The sequence below is a fragment of the Catharus ustulatus genome, chromosome 7 (genome assembly GCF_009819885.2).
Source record: "Catharus ustulatus isolate bCatUst1 chromosome 7, bCatUst1.pri.v2, whole genome shotgun sequence".
NCBI classification, from domain to species: Eukaryota; Metazoa; Chordata; class Aves; order Passeriformes; family Turdidae; genus Catharus; species Catharus ustulatus.
This window is the reverse complement of record NC_046227.1, coordinates 14787664-14811784: the sequence shown is the minus strand read 5'-3', so window position 1 is coordinate 14811784 and position 24121 is coordinate 14787664. Positions and strand designations below refer to the sequence as shown.

The 24121-nt window shown below is 42.3% G+C and overlaps 1 protein-coding gene across 2 annotated transcripts in view; it reads left to right on the top strand.

The window, feature by feature from the left end:
• The first annotated feature begins 3672 nt into the window (after positions 1-3672).
• The window catches only part of UBE2E3 (ubiquitin conjugating enzyme E2 E3), a 54843-nt gene continuing 34394 nt past the window's right edge, over positions 3673-24121 (top strand). The window contains exons 1-3 of one of the 2 annotated variants that reach the window (XM_033065049.1): positions 3673-3779; positions 5051-5253; positions 7391-7441. In XM_033065049.1, coding sequence (XP_032920940.1) covers positions 5060-5253; positions 7391-7441 — 245 coding nt within the window. In that variant the 5' untranslated portion in view covers positions 3673-3779; positions 5051-5059. Of the gene's footprint in view, positions 3780-4150; positions 4226-5050; positions 5254-7390; positions 7442-24121 lie in introns of those variants that run through there. The other variant, XM_033065050.1, reaches the window with a different exon arrangement.

Here is a 24121-nt window from a genome sequence, read left to right as displayed (position 1 = left end):
ACTCCTGTGTTAAAAAATGTTGGCAAAATTCTCCCTCTGATTCTATTGAAGCATGTAAGGATTCAGAGGAGGAAAGATATCCTGAAAAGTCCGGTAAGAATCCCAAGTTCCAGGCCTCATGACAGGCCTGTCTCAAGATTATTGCTGAGCTATAGCAGCCCCCAAGAAGTCATTTTTCTAACAAGAACAATTGAAGCACGGCAGTATTCTGGCTCTTGCCTTCATCTCTTCCACCCAGCCCCATTCCACCCTTCCTCCACCATATTCCCATGCCAGACTTTGTAAAGTGGAACCCAAGAGATGGGCTAAACACCAGCTGACAAAGGGACAAGGAGGTGGTTTCCTAAGGGCTGGTTCCTGTTTACTGCCACATTATTTCTCAAAAAACTTACCCCCTCTGTTCTTGGAAATTCTTGAGAACACAAATGAAACACAGTAGAGACATTGTTCTTTAGGGGCTTATTTTTCCTTCATAAACCCCAAAGAATCCACAGCATCACAATGTAAGAATAATCCCATTTACGGTGAAGGCACAACAGGATGAGCTGCAGCTACTGCAGGCTTGCTGTACTCCTTTATCCAAGTCACTACATCCCTTCTTGGCCCAAGATTTTTGCCTAATCTGCTTTCCTAGAATTCTCTGTTAAAACAGTTAATTATCTTGGGACAAGACACACTTAGTATTTGAAAAAGAGCTACCTTACAAGGAGCACTAGTTGCTACTGTGACATTACCTACAAAAAAAACACAATGTAAATTTTACCCCATCCACTTAAAAAAAAATGTTCATTTCCTGGTTCTGCAGCTTGTGCCCGTCTATCTGCAGCACTGTAGCAGGTGCTGTAGTAGGGCTCCAACTGGGGCTTTAACACAACCTGAAATGGGAATACGCTTAGGACAGAGAGATGCATTACTAGGTGATGAATTTACTGTCAGGGAAGTATGACTTTGTAATAAAAAAAGATGAAGTGTACAACTGTAAACATTAAGTAGCATTTTCAGCTGAGCTGCTCTTAATCATGAAAAATGTATGCTGGCCTTATTTTACTATATGTGCACCTTAAAATTATCAGGGCCAGGAGACCAAAATGCATTTTACCTAGTTTTGGTCCCAATGTTTGCTATCTAAGAACTTCATGTCAGATGGAGGAGACTCAACTGTGAATTCTTAAACACAGAAAAATATATTCAGATGTCTGTGGAGTCCAAGGCAGCAGTTCAACCTCTGTGTGCAAACAGAAACTTCATGTCTGTGCTCTGACAGAACAGGGAGGTAGACAGCCCCAAAAAGACACTGGGCTTCTAAAAAAAAACAAAAAAACTATCACCTTTGCAAACAGGGTGTCTTAAAAAAAACCCCAAAGAACACAAAACCAACAAAACATAAACAACAAGGGCAACTGATTGGGAAGAAAATGTAGGCCTCACCCTGAGTGCCCAGGATTTCCTTAGGAAGGCTCTGCAATGCCAGCTGCACTTCCACAATCTGAGCACACAATAAACTGACAGAGGAAACACATTCATGATGGGTACATCAGTTAAAATTACACTGAAGTCAAATTATGAGGGATATGAAAAGTCACAGAGATGCAGATTTGTAACAACAGCTACTAAAATTGGCATTTCTCCCTCTCCTTCAAACTGTACCTTTCAGCACTGCCTTCCTTCTGTGGATGACAACGTAACAAACATTCCCAAGGAACACACCACGTCTTAAGAACAAAGTGTCATCCTTCAAGATCTGATGTCAAATTAATGAATATTTAACCAAATAAATATCTGTTATGTCCACACATTGCTGTACTAAATTAATTTTAATATATTAAAAAGTGTTGGGGAAAAATAAAATCAAGAATAGTTTTGCAATTAGTCTCCATTTCTGAATTTTCAGTTTGTAGCCTGAAAGCCACAAAAGCCACACATGCAGTAGCTGATGTGGTGTGCAATTCTTGGCCAATCTACTTACTTTCATTCCGTAGACGGTACATCCTTCTACTACTTTTTTGGGATGGCTGCAAATTTTCACCTGAAATAATTTTAAAGACTTAATCCTGACTTTCAGAGTTCCAGCAATCTTCATCGTGAGCATCCTCAACAGAATGGGAGGAGGGGAGGGGGAAAGGCTCTCAGTGCTGACTGATAGATTTTTGATACTGCTGTGCTTCCCTTTTACTAATTATGCCCAGATTGCTCATCATGCCAGATACTGTTTATGCTAGGAATTTTCTACAGCATACCTCAGGGGCAAATTGCCTGTAGTGGTGAGCTGGGAATTCTCTATAGCCTACTTTAACAAACAAACCTCCAATATTCCTCCACATCATATCATTCAACTTTCCTACCAAATCTTCAGCATACTTTTCAACTGAGCTAACTTCAACCAACCCCAGAGCAGGGTATTCCTTGGCACACCGATTATTTATTCCCTCTAGAGCACAGTATATGCTCTGTGACCCCTTGATCTTGCACAAGCTAAGAAAACGCAGTAGTTGTAATCATCAGGCTGTTGCTAATGAAAGCTATCCAGGCAAAAGCCCTTGTGCTGGACAGCAACTGCCAGTCCTGAGATTCCATGTCAGTCTCACAAACAATTACAGTAATTGTTCATTTCTCCTCTGCCGAGGCCAGTCATGCACCACTTCAACCTCGTCTACTCTCCACACAGAGACAGGATCCTGAATAAAGAAACTGGATTTCAATGCCAGTGCGATCAGGCTCTCAGACTGGAGTATTTAGGTTCTCTGAACTGGTGGATTGCTTTGGGCACACAGTGTGAGAAGCTGTTCCACTGCACACCACCACGGGTGCATTTGAGACGGGCCAGAAAATAAACTACATCTCCAACCTACAGCTCCTTTCTGTGACAGTTTCTGTGACACCACAATTGCTGCCAATGGTCCCCGTTCCTCTTTGAAACATTTGTGATTTGGTGTGCTGGCTGCTCGCGAACAACTAACTGTTTTTGCTATTCCTGTTCAGGGTGGTGAGGCTGCAGGGTGCCAAGGGCAGGCATTTGTGGCGGCGGGGTAGGAAACCACAAGGGTCCCATACCTGCGCGTCCCCGTCCCGCCCCGGGCCGAGCCGTGTGAGGTGTGAGGTGTGAGGCTGGCGAGGCCGAGGGCTGCGGACGCCGCACGACCCCCGGGCACCGGCCCGGCGAGTCCCGCGGCGGGCGGCAGGCCGGAGCCCCTCGGGAGCCGGGCGGAGCTGCCGCTGCGGGTGAGGCCCGGCCGGGAGGAGCGGCCGTCGAGGGGCGATGCCCCCCCATTCCCGGGCCGCCGCTTTGTCCTTGCCCGGCCCGGAGCACGCGCGCCCCCGGTGCGGCGGGAGCGCGCCTGCGCGCACCCCGGCGACCGGCGGGCGGGAGCGAGCGCCCCCTCTCCCCTCCCCCTCTCGCCGGGAGCTCCGCCGGGGCCGCGGGCGGGCGGGGGAGCCCGGGCGGGGCGGGGGGAGCCCGGGGGCGGCCGGGCCCCCTCCCCGCCTCCGCTCGGCGGCGCGCGCCCGCCGCCCCCCGCCCCGGCCCCCCGGCCCGCCGCGGGAGCCCGCGCCGCAGAGCGGGGCCCGCCAGCGCCACCCGCCGGCCGCGGGGCCGCACCGCGCCTCCCCCCGTCCCCCCCTGCTCCGGCTCTCAATGTTCCACACTGCCCGGCCACAGAGCCGCCGCCGCCGCCGTAGAGCCCCCCGGCCGCCTCCGTCCCCTCCTCGGGCGCCGCGGGCCCGGCCCGGCCCCCCGCCATCCCGCCCCTCCGACCCAGCAGCGGGACAGGACGCCGGCGAAGGTAAGGGAGCGGCGGGCGAGGCGGCCGCCGCGGCGGCTGGGCGAGCGCGGTGGGGGGAGGCGGGGAGGAGGCGGGGGGGCTGGTAGAGGAGCTTTGTTCTTGTTTTCGGCGCTCGCTGCCTGGCGGCGGCCGGGGGCGCGGGGCCGGCCCGAGTTCACGCCTCACTTGGTGCACACGCACGGTGCGGAGCGGGGCCGGGCGAGCCGCCGCCGCCCGCCGAGCCGAGCCGAGCCGAGCCGAGGCGGGCTGGCGCTCCCCACAAAGCGCGGCCGGGCGGCCGCCTGGATCCAGCCCTGCCGCAGCTCCCGCCGCTCCTCCTCGGGCCCCCCCGGCCGCCGGGGCAGCCCCCTCCTTCTTCCCCCCCCGCCTTTCCCGATCGGCGGAAAAATGTCGGTCTGCCTGGCGGAGCTGCGCGGGGAGCGGCGGCGGGGAGAGCTGTGCAGAAGGTGCAGTTTGAATTATGCTTCTTCCCCCTCCGGCAGCTCTGTGGTGGCCAAATGCAGTTCTCGCTGCTGGCCATGTAAATAACTGGGGCTGCTGCTACCCCAGTGGCTTTAAATGCATCGCGGGGCTTTTCCCCTTCCTAAAAAGAGCCCTACCACCAACAAAATAACAAACCTTGTCCCCCCCGTGCCAGCCCTTTAAATGCCCAGAGCAAGTGTACATTTCCATCTGAAATCAACCCGAGTGTTGCTGCCAGGGTATTTTTTCGGAGAGAGGGGAAGAGGGGGGATCTGGTGTTTGGACCCAATAGAATGCTCTGCTCCAGTGTAAATATTTACAGGTTATTAGTGACTTTTTAAAAAACATTTTCGGTGAGGTCTGTTATTTGCAGTGTGTCATAAGTTATTAATGTTCATTGCCTAAGTACCCTGCTAAATCTGTCTCATGCCTTAGAACAAAGTTGACAATTGGCATATTGTTTAAAGTATGAAAAAAATGCGAGTGGGTTTAAAAATTGGAAATATCTGTATTTTCAGAAGTGTAAATATTGCTTTGTAGCTGTCAAACTCCAGCCCTTGAGTATGAGACAAAGAAGTATATTTTGATGAATTTCTCACTGAAACCGACTTGTCACCTATTCAAAGTTTTCTCTAACTTGGAGAATGCCAAGAGAGAGTCCTGCCAGTTGTATGAACTCTGGCTCTTTTCTTCCCCCAAAAAGTTCTGCATGATGTCCAGTGAGAGGCAGAGGTCAGTAGAACTTGGGGAATGACAAGAGAGAGTCCTTCCTTGTGTATTAACTCTGCCTCTTTTCCTTCCCCAAAAAGTTCCCCACGATGTCCAGTGATAGGCAGAGGTCAGACGATGAAAGTCCGAGTACCAGCAGTGGTAGTTCAGATGCCGATCAGAGGGATCCGCCTGCACCTGAACCTGAAGAGCAAGAAGAACGAAAACCCTCTGCCACCCAGCAGAAGAAGAACACCAAACTATCCAGCAAAACTACTGCAAAGCTATCTACTAGTGCAAAAAGGTAAAGGGGAGAGTGAAACATCCTGCAGTATTTTTGCACAGTATTTGGAGCCACAGTACTTGCACTGCACTTGTCATAGCAGAGGGATTCTTCTTGTAAAGCTGTGTGGAAGGCAGTGAACTATCAACTCTGGTATACAGGAGCCTGCTAAGCAGTGTTTTAATTAATGCAAGTCTTGTTGGGGTAGCAGTTACACAGACCTGTCCTATGTCTTTTGAAGAGTTGGTACAGAATTTGGTAACTTACAGACTGGCTGGGAGGGGAGCACCTAGGTGCGTTTTGTATTTGCAAAAATGTGTGAGACAGCTTTGGCACTTTTTTTTTGAGTTAGGTTTCAATGCCTGGTTGTTATAGGGTGGAGTCTTCCTGGAGTATTTATTATGGTCTGTAGGCTGATGACAGGCAGTGCTGTCTAATTAAAGAAGTTCTAAAAACCCAGTGGCTTCTCTGGGCCTTATGAGAGCTTCTTCATGATGATGCACAGGAGAGCCTTACTCACCTCAAAGGAATGGGTTCATTCTGCCATTCTTTTGGGAGAAACTTAGGTGAGTTTTCTCCCTTAGGAGCTGTGCATTTAAACCATGGCGTTCTACAGGTAGCCTCTACCTTTAAATATGAGAGTCTTTAGAAACCTTGTTTAGTTACATTGGTTGCTTTTTATTTGCATGTAAGTTTGTTGGCAGTCTGGCTCTCAAGATGTATACTCTGATAATTTTCTCAAAGATCAGTTGTGTGAAATACTCAAACTTTAAATTTTTTAATTCCAGCTGTCTTTGGAGATGAAACATAACTTTCCAGTCCCTTCCTGGAGTTGCTTTTCTTTGCAGACATTTACAAGTATCCTGTAACAAGAAAAGTTGTAAAATAGCTGTAGTAGCTTCAAATTTTGCTTATTCAGTGTGAGTGTTGTAGTTCTGACTTTTACAAATACTTCAGTAATTTTGTATTGGACTTAAACTTAGTAAATTCTTTTTGAAATATGCTAAAATTATTGCAGAGAGTGGCTGTGTGGCTCTGATGACTTTTGAGCTTGTTAAAAAAACCCTTTGAAATAGGACTGGCTGAAGAGAAAAACGTTTTGCAACTGCTATGTAGCACTTATAATTTGTCTTTATTTGACAAGCCTGAGATACAGGTTTTTGACACTGAGTTTTCTCATCTTGTCTTTATTTCACAATTGTTGCAACTCTGATCCATGCATCTTGGATAGTTCAGTAGGCTGACTGAACTTTTTGGTATTAATGCAAGGACATTCAGAGCAGTTTCTGTTAGCTCATCTTTTAACACCTGCTATTTGCAAGAAATTCACAGGATTGCTCATATGGGTCCTTTCGTGAAGAGAAGTCTTACTTGATATTTTTAAGAGGAGTTTAACATTTGTATTTTGAAATTGTACCTCTTATGTACCTGAATAAATTTAAATTGACAGGTAGTTTTCAGTACTAATTTTTCACATCTTAGCTCCTTGTCAGTGTTTGTAATAAAGTTATGCACAGATTATTTCAGATTATGGTATCACTTTTTATCACATAAGTACAGCTACTGTGTAAGGTTGCAGGAGGAAAGGCAGCAGAAGGTATGGAGAGTTGATCCAGAGAGATTATTACGGTAACAGAGACAGCCTGGCAGATCTGCAAATCCACTTTTTAAACACACTGCAAAGTAGTAGGTAAAATATTGTGAAAAGAGTTTGTCTGCCGCCAGCACGGTTCACTTGAGCCTTAGTCACAGGTCCTGTAGCTCTGGTTTAAAGTCATTGTCAAATCTGCCTGTGCAGGCTCCCCCCCCCACCCCCCACCTCATTTGCATATTAGCTTGAAAAGAAAATCTCCCTGGTAAAAAGTGCTCGGATGTGAAAAAGAGTTACTTTTCTGAATAGTTGTGGGAAATTTCTACCCAACTCAGCTGTAAGTGTTCTGTTTACATACAGCGTGGAGCAGGAAAAAAGCTGCAAAGTTTCTCAGCTGTGGGATTTGGGTTATGCCTCTGAGAACAAAGAGGAAGCAGCCATGTTAGCATTACTGAAGGCAAAGCCAATCTTGCATTTAACTGCATGGTGGTAGAGGGCAGTGTAATTCCCTGATTTATTCTATAGACTATCTCAAATGCTTTGTGTCTGTTCTCATTTCACCAACAGAATCCAGAAGGAGCTAGCTGAAATAACCCTTGATCCTCCTCCTAACTGCAGGTATGTAATGGCTTCTTAAATTGCGGTCGGTGGTAGGAAATTAATGTGCTCAGGTTAACAAAAGGCAAACTTAGTGTTTTCGACGGGTGGCTGTTAGACAGAAATTGCATACAGCAGATTGAACAAGCATACAAAACATTTGAAACTGAAGTTTGATATTTTGTCTGCATGTTGGACGTGTAGTCATTAGTGATTGATGTGCACAGTAAAATCTATTCAGTTTGTTGTTCATAGCTGGTTACTGCCTTTGTGAAACATTAATTATATGAATGTCAAAATAGGCTGAAGATTTCAACTTAATGTCTGCATGTAGTTTGAACTGGTTTTTTGAGTGCTGCGTTTCCAGAGTGATCTTTCCATTCTGAAGTAAAGAACTGCATGTGATTTTATATGCTTTCTCTTAGTATGTTGTTTAACAGATAAACTGAAGTATTGCCTCTGAATTTTTGTGTCTGTTGGTCAAAGTTGTCTCTTGATAAAGAATATTTTTAAGGAAGTTCCCAACTTGGGAGGCACTTCTGTTTGGTTTTAGAAAATGGAATTTTAAGCATGGAAGACTGAGTGATTGATTTAGTTTTAAAGTGATGGTTTGGAACTGAAGCACTTGATCTGTAGGAAAGTTAGACAGTAGCACAGTTAGCTGTTTTCTTTTAATTTTTTGCATGTTTTATTTTTGTTTAAAGGATGCATAAAATTCTCATTAGCTGTGAGCATCCAGTGTTCATATTTGCAGTAAAGCTAGCTTTAAATAATGTTGCTTTCATTTGAGGCACCTCAGTAAGATCTCTAAGTGGAAGGTATCTTAATAACTCGTGTAACAGTGAGCCGTGTACATGTTTTTAAAAAAATGCTGGAAATGCTTTCTGATTCTTTGTTGGAATTGTTTGGCTTTGAATAGTTGAAAAGGTTTGGTGGGTGCTTTGTGTATTTGATAAAATATGGGTTGTTCTTCTGTCTCACTGATCCACGAGCATAGGGACTAAACCAGAGCAGTGTTTTATTGAATTTGTGGTGAAGGCGTCTTGTCCTGAGGACTGTGCTGTAGATTGCCTGTGGCAGTCTGATGTATTTGCATGCAGAGTCAGTGGCTCTGTTTGTTTAGGGGTTGTTTGTTTTTTTTTTTTGGGGGGGGGGCGGGTTGTGGGGAGATGAGTTTGGTTTGGTTTTAAATAACTGCTTTAGATAACTTTAAATAAATCACTGGGATTTAGTTTTTGTGTTGGTCCCACACTTTATATTTGGACCATCAAAGGAGCACGGTAGAAGAGAATGTATTTAAATGAAACAGAACCCTGACGCTTTGCTTACAGTTGCCAAAAAGATAATTGTAGCAGTTTTGGGTACAGCAAGTTACAGCTTTTAGAAAGAGAAGCTTTCACACTCTGCAGCACTATCTGGTACTTGGCTCCCTGGGAAAACGTGTTCCTCTCATATTAGCACAAGAGTATTGCAGAGCATTTTGCTTGTGAGCTGGTACAGCCAGATGCCCAGGAATGCTATTGAGAATGATGAAAACCTCCCAATGTGTCTAAAATTATTCAAATTTCTTTCCTACAGAGAGTAGGAAAAAATGTTATTTTTTGCCAGTGAGGAAGTCAATGCTTCTGTTCCCATAGGTATTTTTAAGAGGAATTTAGTGAATTTACTCAGTAACAACTTTATGATGAGTGCATTTTTACCTTTTGCAAAATAAAATAAAAATATCTACGTGAGAAACAAGCTCCTGTAACAAGAGATCTGGGTTTTCATGATAAACAGTTTGAACAGAGTTTCAGTGCCCAGATTATTTAGAGTTCCATTGAAACAGTCTCGTTCGAAGGAGCCTTTCTGGTACCAAGAGGCAGCTGTGTGTTGTGTGCAGAAACAGTTGACACTTTAACTCTCTTATAGGATGTAGTAGCTCAGGTAAGGCTACAGACAAACACAACAGGCTGGTGGCACCTCTGCATTGCTGATCACACAACAAGCAGCAGAATGCTACTTACTGTGTTTCTTGTGAAAGAAAAAGAATTTGTAAAAAAATCCCAAAGCATTTAAAGCCTGTATAATTTGGGCATATTTGCATGTGCTTTGAAAATAAAAACCTTGTATCTAAGTTCTCCCAAAAACAGTTTTTCAAGCACAGTTGTTTCTCTTCCAGTTCTAGATCACACCCTTATCATTTGCAGTCCACATGTTGCAAGCTTCACAAGAACACAACTGGCAACTAATTCTCTTGGATGCTGATAGTCCTTCTGGTTACTCAGTTACATAAGTAATGAAAAATTAGCAATTTTTAGAATGCAGTAATGGCACATATAAAATGTTAAATGTTACTTTAACAGGATATGTTACAAATACTAAAGTAAAAATATGTTGAACTCTCTCATACCATGTTAAACAGATATCTGCTGCCACTTCTCACCTGCCAGTACAACTGCCCGGAGTCACCCCATGGGAGTGACCCGAGGCTGATTTAGCTACTTTAAAATGACACCGACTGGCTGCATTGTGATTCTCATGCAAAAGAGGTGTAGATTTCCCCAGCAGTTGTTTTTCCCGAAGTCACATCTATTGCTATAACATCTGCTTGATAAAAATGCCAGAGTCCCAAGAAAGCCTTGTTCCTGGGTATGCTGAGCAGGCCTGGGCTGCACATTAACTTCTATTTTAGACACTGGGATGGCAGAATGGCAGGCACAGTAAAACTGGCTAAACAGTAGGTTTTTTCTTGCCTGTCTCAACAGTAAAGGTTGATTCCGTTAATTGGACAATGAGTGGTTAAAAAAATAATGTTGTCATGTATCATGCTGTCATGTTAGTGAGCAGTGGATATGAGCTGCATCTCGAGGGTACCGACTAAAAATTCATATCTTCAATGCTGATAGCTATACTTTTTAACATGCAGTAGTACTAAATTCCTGTGATTTTGGTGTGATTTTCAAGAAAGATAAAGCATCAAAACCAATAAAATTAAATTAAGGTTTTGGCCGCTGACAATGTTGGAGAAACATTAAGTGCTGCTTTCACTTATGTTTTCCTATGTCCAACAGAAAAGCCTGAAACAAGTCAATTACTGTCCAGCATACACCGTAGCATTAGGATGCATAGGTAAACTGAGGACAGGTATCTGATTCCATTTTTTTCTAGCTTTTGCTGGCTTAACTCAAAGCTGTGCTACTTGATGCAGTGTGCTGTATTTAATTTCTTTTGTGCTTTTAATAGCATAAAGCAAAGCTAAAAAGATCTTGGCCCTATTGCTCCTAGGCAGCTCAGTTTCAAACCATGGCCAAGCACTTATACATACTTCACGGTGTGGAAGTGTGCCAAACTCCACTGTTACAGAGTCTCAGGTAAATGCTGCAAAGGTTTTGTACATAGTGCATGGTAAATCTGGGCTGCAGAGATGCTCTTAAATAAGTTTGACATATCTGGAATAACTATTTTCAGCTCATAGCATAAAACTGTTTAGATCAGAGGTCACTGCTCTGTAGTTAAGGTTATGTCTGAGGCTGCAGTTGTGATCTGCCCAGCTTGGAGGCTGCAGCTCAGGTGGAGCGGGGCACTGCTGTATCCAGTGCTCATTGGATTTCCTGGATTTTAGGGCTGGCACAAGTGGGGCTGTTCCCAGGGGTGCTGTGATTTATAGCAGCTTCCTCTAGCTGTTCCTGGCTGCCCTGCTGATCTACAGTAACAAAAATGTGCACTCCTAGTTTTCTTTGCTCACTTTTTCTCATTTCCATTCCTAAATTAAATATTGTCCTTTGTGGAAAAGTTTTTGAAGTTCAATTCAATAACACTCATGTCAGCTTAGTTTATAGTTTACAACCCATTTTACAACAAATCCACTTTAGTGTAAACTTTGCAGGAAATGAATGCAAACACCAGTGTATCCACTCAGAGCTTAATTCATGTGGTTTGAAAGGTGGTGAGTTGAAATAGTGCATCCTTCCTAGGCAAGCAGGAGAATGTAAGTCTTTTATATTCTGTACTGTAAATTTGCTTTAGTCTCTTCTCTTTGTTAAACTGAAAATCAGATATTTGAAATCAAGTGGTTTAAAAGAAAAAAGTAAAGTGAAAAGGCTAGGCAAAACACATGCCTTGGAGCACTGGTCAGAGAAATAACGTGCTTTCTTTGTAGCTGCTGGGAAATGGGACTAATTGATAAGGGAGAGCTGCTTGGATCACCCCAAAGGCTCTCTGCTCTGTCTCATCCTCTGGCCAGTGAGTGCCTGACCTTATGGGTCTGTTGGAAAGAGATTTTCCTTAATAGGGATTACAATATTGATTCCTATTTATTTTCAGGCCTTGTATACTAATACATACTAATGTGGTTTCTTGAGCATGCTACAAAGAGTGGCAGTTGATTTTGCTGTTTATAGGCTTTCCTAGACTTGCAGATAGGTTGATGGTTTATGAGTAGCACATTTGGAAATTGTGTGTTTTAAAACATAAAATATAACACTCCAAAGTATGTGGGCTAAGAACAAATGGAGGCAAGACATGTAAGGGGTTTGTTTTTATACAGAATTCTTCTGCTTCCTAAGAACGGCATTTGTCCCTTTCATTACTGCCACATCTTGGGCTAATTCCACCCTGCAGAGTGTTGCCAGCGCCAGGGTCTGGAGTTTGACACAAAGAAGAATGCCTGCAAAACCCTGGCAGGCCAGCACTATTACTGCTTCAGTTACGGACCCACCAATCCAGATGTTTGTAACTGTCGGAGTGTGCTTGTTATTCCGTCAGTGTGGGAGCACTGCAGTGTGTGTTTAAAGCAATATTGTGAAGGTATTCCTCAGACCAGCAATTTAAGCTCTTTCAGTTGAGCTGTCTGAAACAATGAGGAGCAATGAACAATTGTCCTGGTGATGCAGGCTCGTCCACGTGCAGAGGTAGTGCTGGATTTGAGCTAATGCAGACTTGTGTTTGTGAGGAAGGTGCTGCAGCTAAGCTTGTAGAAGCATTCCTTTTGTTAACATACTCTGTCTGCAGTAAGGTTATAGGCAAATGTTTACTCTGCAAACAGTTGTGCCTGTTGAAGATGTTACTGCACAGCTGTGGTTTGCTCCAGTTCTGCCACGGAGGTGACTACTCCAGTCAGAAAGTGAAGCAGATTCATGTGATTACTCTGTAATGCTCCCCAGGGAGAGGGAAAAATGAAAAAAAAAATCCAAGTTTGCTTAAATGGTTTAAATAGGTGATTCAGATGAACTCTGCTGGATTTTTCCCCTCTCCTCTCAGAGTAGGCATTGTTCACACAAAGCTTTTTGCCACACACACCAGGATATGAATAAGCCAATCCATTCCTTTGTCTCTCAAATGTAGTAGGTTTCCATCTCCCCTTTGTCAAAACTAGGCATTCTGTTGCTTTTATGAAATCAGGAGAAATAATATTTTGCATGCAGTCAAATAGCAAGCCTTTATACAGTAGCACAAATGTGTGCCTGTCTTCATATGTACGTTTTTTTCTTCCACTCAAGATACTGACTTTTCAGATCGATGTTAAGTCCCCCAGTTTTGTGTTTATTCTGTTAATTTCTTGTTGGGCAAATGTCTTCATAGTACTAAATACTGGATCCCAGTGAGGAAAAAAAAATTGTCAGTTTTTCTAGTTTCCACCTCTGCAGTGAAAACCCAGTTGTGACTACTAAATGGTTCCCTATAGAAGAGCAGTTAATTAAGATGTTTAAGAGCTATGTTAAGAGTATGTCCACAAGTGCTTGTCCTGAAGCTGAACAAGCAAAATTTTAAAAAATCACCCAAACTCTACTTGATAATGTATCTTGTGGCACATACATTATCCTTTTTATTTTTATGTCTCTCCCTGCCCAGCACTTTGTCACCACTGAGTGCAATAAATGCATTCTACATGAAAAGAAAGCTGAAGTTTGCAGAATGGTTTCGAGAATACAACCCACACAATTATTTCTAACACTTCCTTCCCTATACAGAAGTTTACAGTTAAAAAGGTACAGTGAAGAAGGTTCATGACTGCTCTAAAAACATGTTTGAAGTAACTCTCAAATGAATCTTGAAATTCTACTTGTTAGTATTGCCTGCCCATCTCTGATTTGTCTGGGATTATTTCTCCTAAGCATTTTCTTCCCTTCTCCTACTTCCTGCTTTTTTTTCTAACCAGAAGGCTGTAGTCTGGGTCAGAGTAGGAAAGTGGTGTAATTTAGCACAGCAATCAGAAGTCTGGTATTTTTGTATTTCTGTCCAGTTGTAGTAGCAACCTTTATGTTCCAGAGTGGCTTTTACCTTATTTGCTGATATTGGGGGAAACTGCTTCAGGAAGAGGGATGATGCAAATTTAGAAAGGCATTTCAGTAAAACGTTTAAGTGTTAAGTAGAGCCAGAGTGCATTGTTATTTAATATACTTACATTTAAAAAAATGCAATAGTGAAAGATTGTGTAACTCCTGAACGTTTTGAATTGTCAGAATATTTAAATTACTTTCTTTTCAGTTGAGACTAGATGACAGATCCACTAACTCAGAATACCTCAAGTTTTGGGTTTTTTTCCCCTCTGCTAGTATTGACCTCCTGCAAGCTATAAACCAAGTTTTTTTTATCAGCCCCCCGTATAGTAAATTTCTCATGCAAGTATTCTCAGTGGCATAGTTAAGAGAGGGTTAAGCAACACAAATCAAAATATCTACTCATGGGAGTAAGTTTTCATGCCTGCAGATTTGCAGGTTTGACACTTGTGTGAGCAGTGTCCACAGAACACTGTCCTGCCTCCTCTGTGTGTTAGTCCAGAGATTATATAGATATTTCACTTGTTATATAGATATTTCACTTGTTTTCAATAGCACTACTGTCAAAATGAAAAATAAAATTAATGGTAACCTACCTACTTTACAGTTGCAGAAATAGTTCAAACCCTTTTCATTCAGCTACTGGTGTTAAAGAACTGATGCTCATTATGCCTTGAGTTTTACCTGGAAACAATAGAGAAGCCTGAAACACCAACTTTTTAATGATTCTTTAGGCATTGTTGTGCAAAAATTTGTGAAAAATGCCAAGTAATGGGTCCTAGACTTAAGGACAAATCTGCTTTTTGGATATCCATTTGTATAACTGTACAAAGACCCTTCAGGCTCTGTGATAAAACTGACTAAAATATGCCATATATAAGTACTTTTTCTTATTTTTACTCTCAAACTGGGCATCGCTCACCACTGCCAGCCTGTAATACTTAGTTTGTGGCAAAGTCCTAGCACTGAATGCTTCCCCTTCAGGCTGACCTGTCTCTGTGTATCAATTTCTTTACTATTACAGACTCGGCACACCTACTTCAGTTAGCAAAGTGCTAATACAAGAAAATCAGCTAAACTGCATCAAACCCGTTATGTAAAATTACCTACTTCCTATAAAACTGATGTGTGGAGGTTTCTGGAGCTGGTATAACTCGGGTTTGCATAGATGTGGAACATTTGGAGACAGGTAATACACAGATTAGGAAAAGTACCTTGAGCATATTTTCTGAGTTCAGGGCTGGCTGGGCAGGAGCAGGGATATCCAGCTGCCATCTCAGACAGGGGCATGTGTACCAGTAAGCTACCCAGAAACTGTGCTGTTCCTTTACATTGATGCCTTACTTTGAGCCAGTAACTGCTGGTGATAAAGGAGTCCTAACCTGCTTGCATTAATTTGGATTAATTTTCCCTCTGCAGAGAGTGCACTGTACTGTTACCTAGTTCAGAACTGTGGCTGGAGCAGTTGTTAATTTTATAGCACTTAGTGTAAAACAGACTGGCCAGACCTTTTAGGAACTTAGTACAAGTTTAATTGACAATGATTAAACTATCATTGTAAGCATCACTTTCAGAAGCAAAGGAGGGGTAAGATATTTTTTTGGTGAAACATCAAAGTGACCTGTAGTTAATAGTGTGTCACCTTCAGGTTGGGAGAATCTGTAGTAGACCATCCGACAGTCCCCAGTAGTTGATGTTTACCTTGTTGATGAAGATGCTGGCCTAGAGCATATAAATACTGCATTTGGAGTTAACAGTGGGGACAAAAGGGTTGTAGGCACATTGGAGGACAGAACTAGAATGCTAAATGATGGGACCAAATGTAGGAAGTAACCTTAAAAATATTGTGTAATTTAATAATGAGAACTGCAAGGTATAGCACTTTAGTACACATAATCAGCTGCACAAATCCATGGGGACAAAAAGATTGAATGAGGAGCTTCTTCACAGGAGGATTGTGTGCTTTGAAGGAAGGAGGAAAGAAAGGAAAATCTCTTCAGATACAGAAGAAAGTTGCATAGAAAAGGCAATTGTTGCTTGTCCAGTTGGTAGTTATGAAAAGCAACTTCATGTGCCGTAATGAAGACTGAAAACCTAATACCAATGTAGGAATACCTGGACATGCATGCAAAGGGTGGTGTGTCTGCATTGCCAGAGATTTTTAAGAAACAAAGGACTGATGTGAGCTGTTTAGATACAGTTGATTCTGCTTCAAGCAGGAAATAGACTTAAATGACCTCTAAAGACCACTTTGACCAAACTAGCATTTATACTGGATTTAAATTATAATGCTAAAGGAAAACAGCAGCAACAATTATTTTAAAAGTCACTGGAAATGCACAAATTTTGTGCTCTTGTCAGTCAAAAAAAGCAAATGTCTTGTGATTTTTCTGCTGATTTATTATTTCCCTCTGTCCCTCTCCCTCCACCCCCAATTTTGGCTTTGTTACCTAATCCTACTTTAATTGCACAAAGTTGTCACCTTCTGCTAACTAGAAATAAACTAGGCACATGTCCTCCAGAAGTGTGTCACCTTTGTGAGAAACAAATAGCACAGTAGGTCTGCAGTAGATGCTGATTTTTGATACTTCATACACTCTGTGCTGTTCTCTGTGTTTGTTCCACAGGCATGTAAGTATTTCTGACACTGAGCTAAACCAAAGCAAGGGGCATTTTTGTCCTTACACAGAGACAGTTTGCAGTAGCTATGCAAGCACTAATGCATCTTGCCCAGCACCCCAGATGGATCCAAGCACATCAGAAAGCAGTTGTGTAGTACTGTGTGTGACCATGGATCCTGTCTCAAAGCACCCTCTGGAATCAGAGCTCAGATGATTGTAGTGAAAATGTAAGCAGCCTGGCAGGTTTCCAGCTGATGAGTTAATGCTGCTATAAACTTGAGTAGTTCCTCTCTGAGGCATGCAGAAGGGTGCAGGCACTGGGAAGGTAGCCAGCAAAGTCAAAGAACAGACAGCAAAGCTAAAGGCCAGCCTCAGGGATTCACAACGAATTGTCTTGGAGGTGAGTTCCACCCTTGCCAGAAACCCTTCATGTAGCTTCAGTGGCAGGGCTGGAAATCAGTAAGCAAATTAAGGCTCTCATTCAGTGCAAAGCCAGCCTGCCTTTTGGGAGCTTGTTCAACATAGCTTGAGCAAAGGTAGCCGTGCCCAGCACTCAGGCCACCCTGTGACTGGCTCACCAGTACAGAAAGCCAAGGGTTCTCAATCTGTGCTGGCTCAGTTCAGTGAGGGGGTTTAGGTTTGAACTCAGGTTATCACTTCACTCTGAAGCCTAGACATGGAAGTTACCAAAATGTGACAGAGTGAATCAGTAGAACATCAGCTGGTCAGATTTCATTGGACAGATGGAAACATGGGTGCTCTCCTTTCTGTAAGTGAAGGTTAGCAGCAGAAAGCTATTTTTGTTTGCAATTTCAGTAAAGTGCTTATGCTGTAAATCCGTTGAGCAGAGTGAGTTTTGTGGAATTGGAAAAGTGTTTCAATAGTCAGCTGATGATGGTTCTTATTTGTGAAGGCTACTATTGCAGCAGACAGTGAGCAGATTCCTCCCCAAATACACCTTTTCTGACCTGTCTACCGTGTCCCCACTGCCTGGGGTTTGGTAACACTTTAGCTGGAGTTTGTCCTTCCCCCTGGTGTCCCAGCATCAAAGACTTCATCGAAGCTGGTGGGACAGGTGAAGTGGTGCGGGGGTGGTTAGTTGACACAGAGCTCTGTGTTGTCATTGTGCATCAGTGCCTGTCCTAACTTGTTCACAGGTACCTAGGGCATATCTGTATTTACGTCATTAATATCAGTGGCAGAAGCTGTAGTTGGGCATTACGGATTTAGCAACACCTCCCTCTACAGACACCCTGAGGGCTCAGAGAACCAACACCCTTATGCAAATACCTGACTTTCTGTTCTGAGCTTTGGACTTAGAAGGAAAATAATGAGTTTTGGTTTGATTTCTATAAAGCTAATACAAAGAGAGGTCTTAAGAGACTAGAATCACTTTGCACTGAATACTCTAAAGCTATATTCACATGGAAGCAACTCTAAGTGATCAAAGTTACACAGCACAGCCTACTGCACACTAAGCATTGCTGAAGTGGTATACATTTTTATGCAAAAGGTAGAAATACTATAGAACCTAAAATTCTACAAGCATGATTAAACATTAATCTCAGAGGGTGGTCTTCACATGATAAACTATTTGAAGCACAGTCAGTAGCTGAAAAAGTGTTTCTTGTCTGGAGTAGAGATTTTGTATGATACCAATACAAATTTTATACATCTAGGTAGTGCCTAGCTCCACATTCCCCTTCTTCCACAGTCTTGGATTGCTGGGGTAGTGTGAAGAGTTGCAGTAGCAACTTGACTTCTGTGTATTTTGGGTTTAGTTTGCTTCTTCCTTTTTTTTTTATTAAGGGGCAATTCCAGGTGTTGTGCTTAGTTATACCAGAACAAACACACCACAACTTGTTTTAAGAAAGAAACAAGGTTCTGAAGTGAAAGGCACATCATCAAAACAAAGCAATGATTTGTTTGATAATACAGAGTAGCAAACCTTAAGCAGATCCATATGTGGAGAAGCTGGTTACTTTCAAGGTTCTCTGAGAATAAATGCAGTGAAAGCATTTTACTTTCAAGTGTTTTGTGTGGTTTATTTTTCATGGTAATACTGCAGACTAGCGTTATTTAAAGTGTTTGTTTTCTGTTAAATCTGCTTGGGTTTTTTTTTTGTTTTAGGAATAGAAGAAGCAAAGTAATTTCTTATCAGTTAGAAGGCAAGCTAACAGTAGCGGCTGTTGATGCTAAAACAGCTGTTGTAGGCTGAGCACCATGTGGTTCTCCAAGATATAAAGGGCATACTGGCAAAATTCCTGTACAATGACCAGTGTGCCTTCCTGGAAATTAGAGGAGGTGGGGTCAGGAATGGAGGAAATGGAGAGAGATGTGAGCTGTGCTACTCTGATAAATTACTTTTCATCCTTCTGGATGCTCTTTTGGCTGTTTGCATTGCCTCTGAATTCCTCTATGGGCTGTGCTTGGAATTTTCGCTGTAGATGGCTACTGCTTACTTTTCATTCAGGCAGGACTGTAAGAGAGATTTTGATAACAGCTTTTTTTTTCCTGACAAATGCATGTTGATGTGCTTAATTTTTCTTTATTCCCAGATTCCGACCTTGGAAAAATAAATATAAATAAAATCTCTTATCTGGATTTTCAGACTCAGCTGTGCTTGGCACTTTCTTTTTGTTTGCAAACATGCGAGTAAGGAGGCAGGAATGACAGTGAACATGCCTCTCCCCACACCTGAGATAAGCTGGATACCTCCCTGCTAAAATCGTCCATCCAGGCTGGGCAGCTTTCCAGTAAAGATGACACGTGCCCACCAGTGTGATAGCAGCTGGTTTCAGGAGGTGGGAAGATAAGAGTGCTGTTTGAAAAAGCACCAATAGGAATATCACTTTGGTTTTCTGCTTCTTGAAAGTGTGTGAAGAACAGGTAGTTATGACAGACTGTATTGCCCAAGGTCTTAGTGCAAATCCATTTATGCCCAGAAGAGTTCCATGTTTATTAACTTTGAAAGAGCCATTGGCTTTTGAAGCCTGAATGAAAAGAAACAAAACAAAAAATTGTGCAGTGAGCAGTCCACGCAGTGCACTGAATGTTATTTCTGAAAGTAGCTCTGTTGATCTTTTTCTGAAGTTGGTTGCTGATCACAGACTGAGGGGTCAGTTCTGGTTAGCTTTGCAGTAGATGCTATAAGCAGTGAATGCTAGACAAGTGTCTGAGAGATGCTGTGCTGCATCTGCTTGTGCTTTCCATATGCAACTCTCTGTTCCTTCAAAGTCACCTGGCAGAGTGCAAAGCACCATGAGTCATCCTGGCATTGCTGGGGTGTGGAACTACAGTCTCTTAGCTAGGTGCAAGCCAGAGCCTGGCTTTTATCCGGTTTGGATGCAGAGCAGGACACAGAAACACCCCATTGTGCTGTTCCGTCTTAGGTGGGTGGATAAACTGCAGTATGAAATTGCGCCAGCTGCATGTGTTCCTGAGAGGCTGAAACCTCTGTTAGGAGTGAACATGTTCCTGGGGCACCCCAGCTCTGCTGCAGAGGCAGCAGTGCAGCACTAAGCCAGGGCACCTCTTTCTCCTACAAGGAGCAGTGCTGGGCCCGGTGTGCTGCTGGTGCAGCCATACCCCAGAATGCAGCACGGCTCCAGTGCCTGTGCTAATGGGTGCTGTGCCTCTCAGTCTGACAGTACTTTCTCTGAGCTTTCTTCCTAGCCTCTAAAATTTTCATGGTAGAGTCTGGAATAGAAATTTGGGGAAAAAGATTTTCCTGAGGGAAGTTTGAAAGACAGAAGCTTTACTATAAAACCTTTCTATTCTTGTTTTTCGAACCTGCCGTAAGTTGTTCCTGATAGTATTAATTCTTTTGGCAGGTAGAGTTAATTTATGTATTAGTCTTCATGCTGCTGTATGAGTTATAGATTTAATTATGGTTCCAGTGCTCAGAGCTTTGCCACTCTTCTATATGGTAAATATAAAGAAAAAATAAGTCTGAGTAATTTTTTGACTTACTGAATAAATGTAAACACTTGGAAACTGTGCCAGAGTATAAAAAAATAGAGGATTTACTTTGCAGAGAATGTTATTATCTACTCCAGGGTATTCTGTTTGTGGGGAGGATTAGTGTTTTGCATTATACAGGGACACACCTTTTTACAACTACTACTCTATGCAACAGAAGATTAAAAAATTTTCCTATAATTGTTTGTATTTCCAAATTTTCTTTTGCAATTACAGCTCATTACTAGGGGCCAAAGGTTGATTTGAGTTAATGTAGCCATAAGGAGAAACACTCTCTGATTCCCTGGTAGGTGTAAATAAACTACCTACTTGTAGTATTCCTCTTCTTCTGAGTTACTTAGTCTTTTCTTTTCTGCCTGACACAGTTGCATTCACAGTCCTTGAAGGGTCTCGTAGTGCAAAGCTACTAAAGTGTGTTTGTTCCTTGTCCTAAACCAGTTTTCCATCCTACTTTCTCCTAACCTATGTGAAAATTTAATTTTTGATTGCAATTTAATTCCATGAAACTCTTTCCATAACTGTCAGTTCACAATCAGGCTGGATAGAAGATCTGTGAAAAAGCTCCTTTTTTACTGAGATGTCATAGGATTTTTGGGCAAGGGGCAAGTATATGAGGTATGTTAAATAACTGGGACTTTTCTTCATTCCTCTTTTGGTTCTACGATTTTTTTTTAATTACTGCCTTTCTGCTTTGTGACCCTGAATCAGAGAAAGCCCACCTTTCTCACCTTTTCCAGGAAACCCTGTGTGTGTTTAAATGCTTTTCTGAAGGGACTGTAAATTGGCCTTGTTTCAGCTGCCATTAAACATCACTTGACAGAGCCTGTGGGATAATATGCCTGTGTGCCTGCTGCAGTATTGGTGACAAAAAAAATTTAAGACTATGCTTCTTCAATATATTTCACTATATATTAAAGAAGTATATAGACTATAGTGAATGTAGTGCACTATATTTTCTATATTTCACATACCATTTTTGCATGCAATAGTATGAAATTTTCAGATGAGGGTCAACTAATTTATTCTTGCAATTGTCCCCTTATGCTTCTTTTAATTTGTGAGTTAGAAAAATGAGTGTCATGATTTCATTTTTCTTTTGGGCGCTGCAACTACCCTCAAGAGTCTGCTCTTCCTTAGACATGAATAGCATTATTTGATGCATCTCCTGAGGAAGCAGCCAAAAGTGCATGTTCTGACCTCATCTTTAAGCCTTTCAATTTCCTTTACTCATACTTAATGAAGTTACTATCACAGCCATTAAAGATAATTCTGTAAAAGTAGATTATGTAATTATTGAAGTTTTACTGGTTTTAGTATAACGTCAAGCATTAATTCTGATTCTTTATTTTGGCCCAGTATGGCAATGCCACTTTGCTCTAATTGTTGGATTTGGAGGTCTGTGTTGTTTGTTTGAGGTAGCTAGGGAGTTTGTTCTGAGGAAATCTGAATGGTTTAGAGTACTTTAATACTTTTGTATAAGAAAAGAAATTATTTTATGTTGAAGAGACCCTGTTTTAGTGTCTCAAAAGTTTTTCCTCTGTTTCTTTGATGCTTAGTACAGGGGATCATTTACACGAGTTTTGCCGGTATCCCTCACGTCAGTTGTGGTTCACTGGTATTGGCGCTGTGGAGAGCTGTGTCTTCTAGATATCACTGGTGTGACTGAATCTACAAGTGGGTTCTTACACCTTTTGTACTTTCTCCTGATGCACTGCACCTTTTGACTGGGGAAGCTACACATTCAATTTCTTTATTTGAATACATCTCTAATGTGGTTAAGTTTAGACAAAGATCTGGAAGTTAACTCTTCATAGGGATTTTCCTATAACAGCCTAAATTTAGCTTCCTTTTATATGAGCATAATTTTAGATCATGAGGTACCTACACTTTGTGGGAGGTTAGTGGATGAATGGGCTGGGGGCTGGCTGCGTATAGGCTTTCAAGTCCTTTACTCAAGAAGGAAATGCATGTTAATTTGATGGAGTACATTTATAGGAGGCTTTATGTAACTGTTGGGTGTTAACTTAAAACCGTGTCTTCATTTGCTACATTTGTTTGTTTGTTGTGTCCTTAGGTTATTAAATAAAGTATTCAGTGAAGCACTTGAAAGGCTCCTGCACTTTGTCTTCCAAACAGCTGTTGTTGTCAGTGTTAAGGTTCTTCGTGTCTTGAACAAAACAGTCATTTTTCCTTATAGCAAAAGTATGATTTTGAAGAGTTATTTGCTCTTCATGTCTTACTGTGTATATTTATTTTAAAACTGAATTATATCAGTTGGGCCTTTTCTGGATATTGGAAGTCAAATCAAGTCACTGTCACTTCTGGAGCTAGAAATGCTACTGTATAAAATCCTTATTATTTTAAAAAACATTCAGAGAAACATTTCAGCTCAGTACCCACACTCTTCAGATCTCGTTTGTTTTTGAAGGCTACGGTGGGCTTGACTGCTGTATTTCTGTGTCTGTGGTAAATAAATGCATGCAGTGGTGCAGTGCCAAGGTTGGCTAGGCATCGCTGAATTGTCATCGGTCTGGTCTTGTTATTACTCATAAACTGTGGTTCGCTGTAAGCACGCTGTAGATGCTCCCTGTTTAGTGCTCAGGAACTCTTTCCTTGGAAATTGTGTGCCTTTTTAATGTGTCATGGCTCAATTATCACATTCATTTTGGCTGCCAAAATAGCCATATATATTGTCTAGCAAGTGACAGCCTGGGCCTTTATCTCTTTCTGGCTGTTTGCCAGCTGTTTAATTGCAGCCCTGTGTTTGCTGTGTGTCACATCTTATGGTGGTCTATTATACCCAGCTAAAACAATATTTTGAAAATGTTTCAAATGTAAACTAATTCCGTGAGACTTTACATCCTGTTATTTACATGATCTGCTAGGAATGTAATGTAGGTCATTTTTCCCCCTACAAATACGAACATTTGTACCTCCGATCATGTTACGAATTTCCAGGGCAGAGAGAAGACAAGATGGGGATGCAGAAATGCTATCTCGTCCCCTTGAGAGATGTAATTAAAGCTGTACACTTGTCATGCAATTTTTCATTTGTAGTTTCCGAGACATTTTTAAAGCCAAATATTCTCTTTGTTCTGCCTTTAGAAAAGAGCAAGCATACAGAAACTGAGCTGAGATCTCAAAAGGAATAGCCAAGCCTGTGAGCCACAGTTCTGCCCAAATGGGTACTTTGGGTGAAGATGGCCTTGGGGTTTGCGTGAATGGTGTCTCAGAGAGGCAGAGAATGGTGCAGGTGTGTACACAGCTCGTTCAGTTTGGCTGCCCACTTTCCATGGGGAAAGGGCCAAGGCAGGGCTGGCTCTGTGTCCTGTCCCCCACCTGGGGGATGGTGTGAAACCAGGATATCAGGGCTAAGCATTCCACAGCACTTAAGTGTGCAGGAAATCCTTGGGCTAGGGATGAGTCCAGTTTTACCTACTTCTCTATGTGCAGATATTAATGTCTTGCTCATTTTCCTCTGAAGAACTTTTGTCTTGGGAGTTTCAGCTCCTGGATGGATTCCTATGTGGTGCAAACTGCTTTAGCCTTAAGAGCCATGAAGGTACATTCGCTAACAAGCGTGGCTGCGTAGGTTTTTTGGCAGAAACTTCGCTTTTCCACTGCTTTAAGAGGAAATCAGGATTTGTTCTATTTGCTTGTTTAATAGGAAGAATAACTATTTAACAAGAAAGACATGATATAAGTCTTGGCAGACAGCTTTGCAGTTCAGAGGAAGACAAAACAGAAGAGTGCTTAAGAAAGATCCCATTTTTGTGCAAAACACTAAATTTATAATTAAGTAGTAAGGATTAGCTTTAAAAAAAAAAGGAGAAAGAACA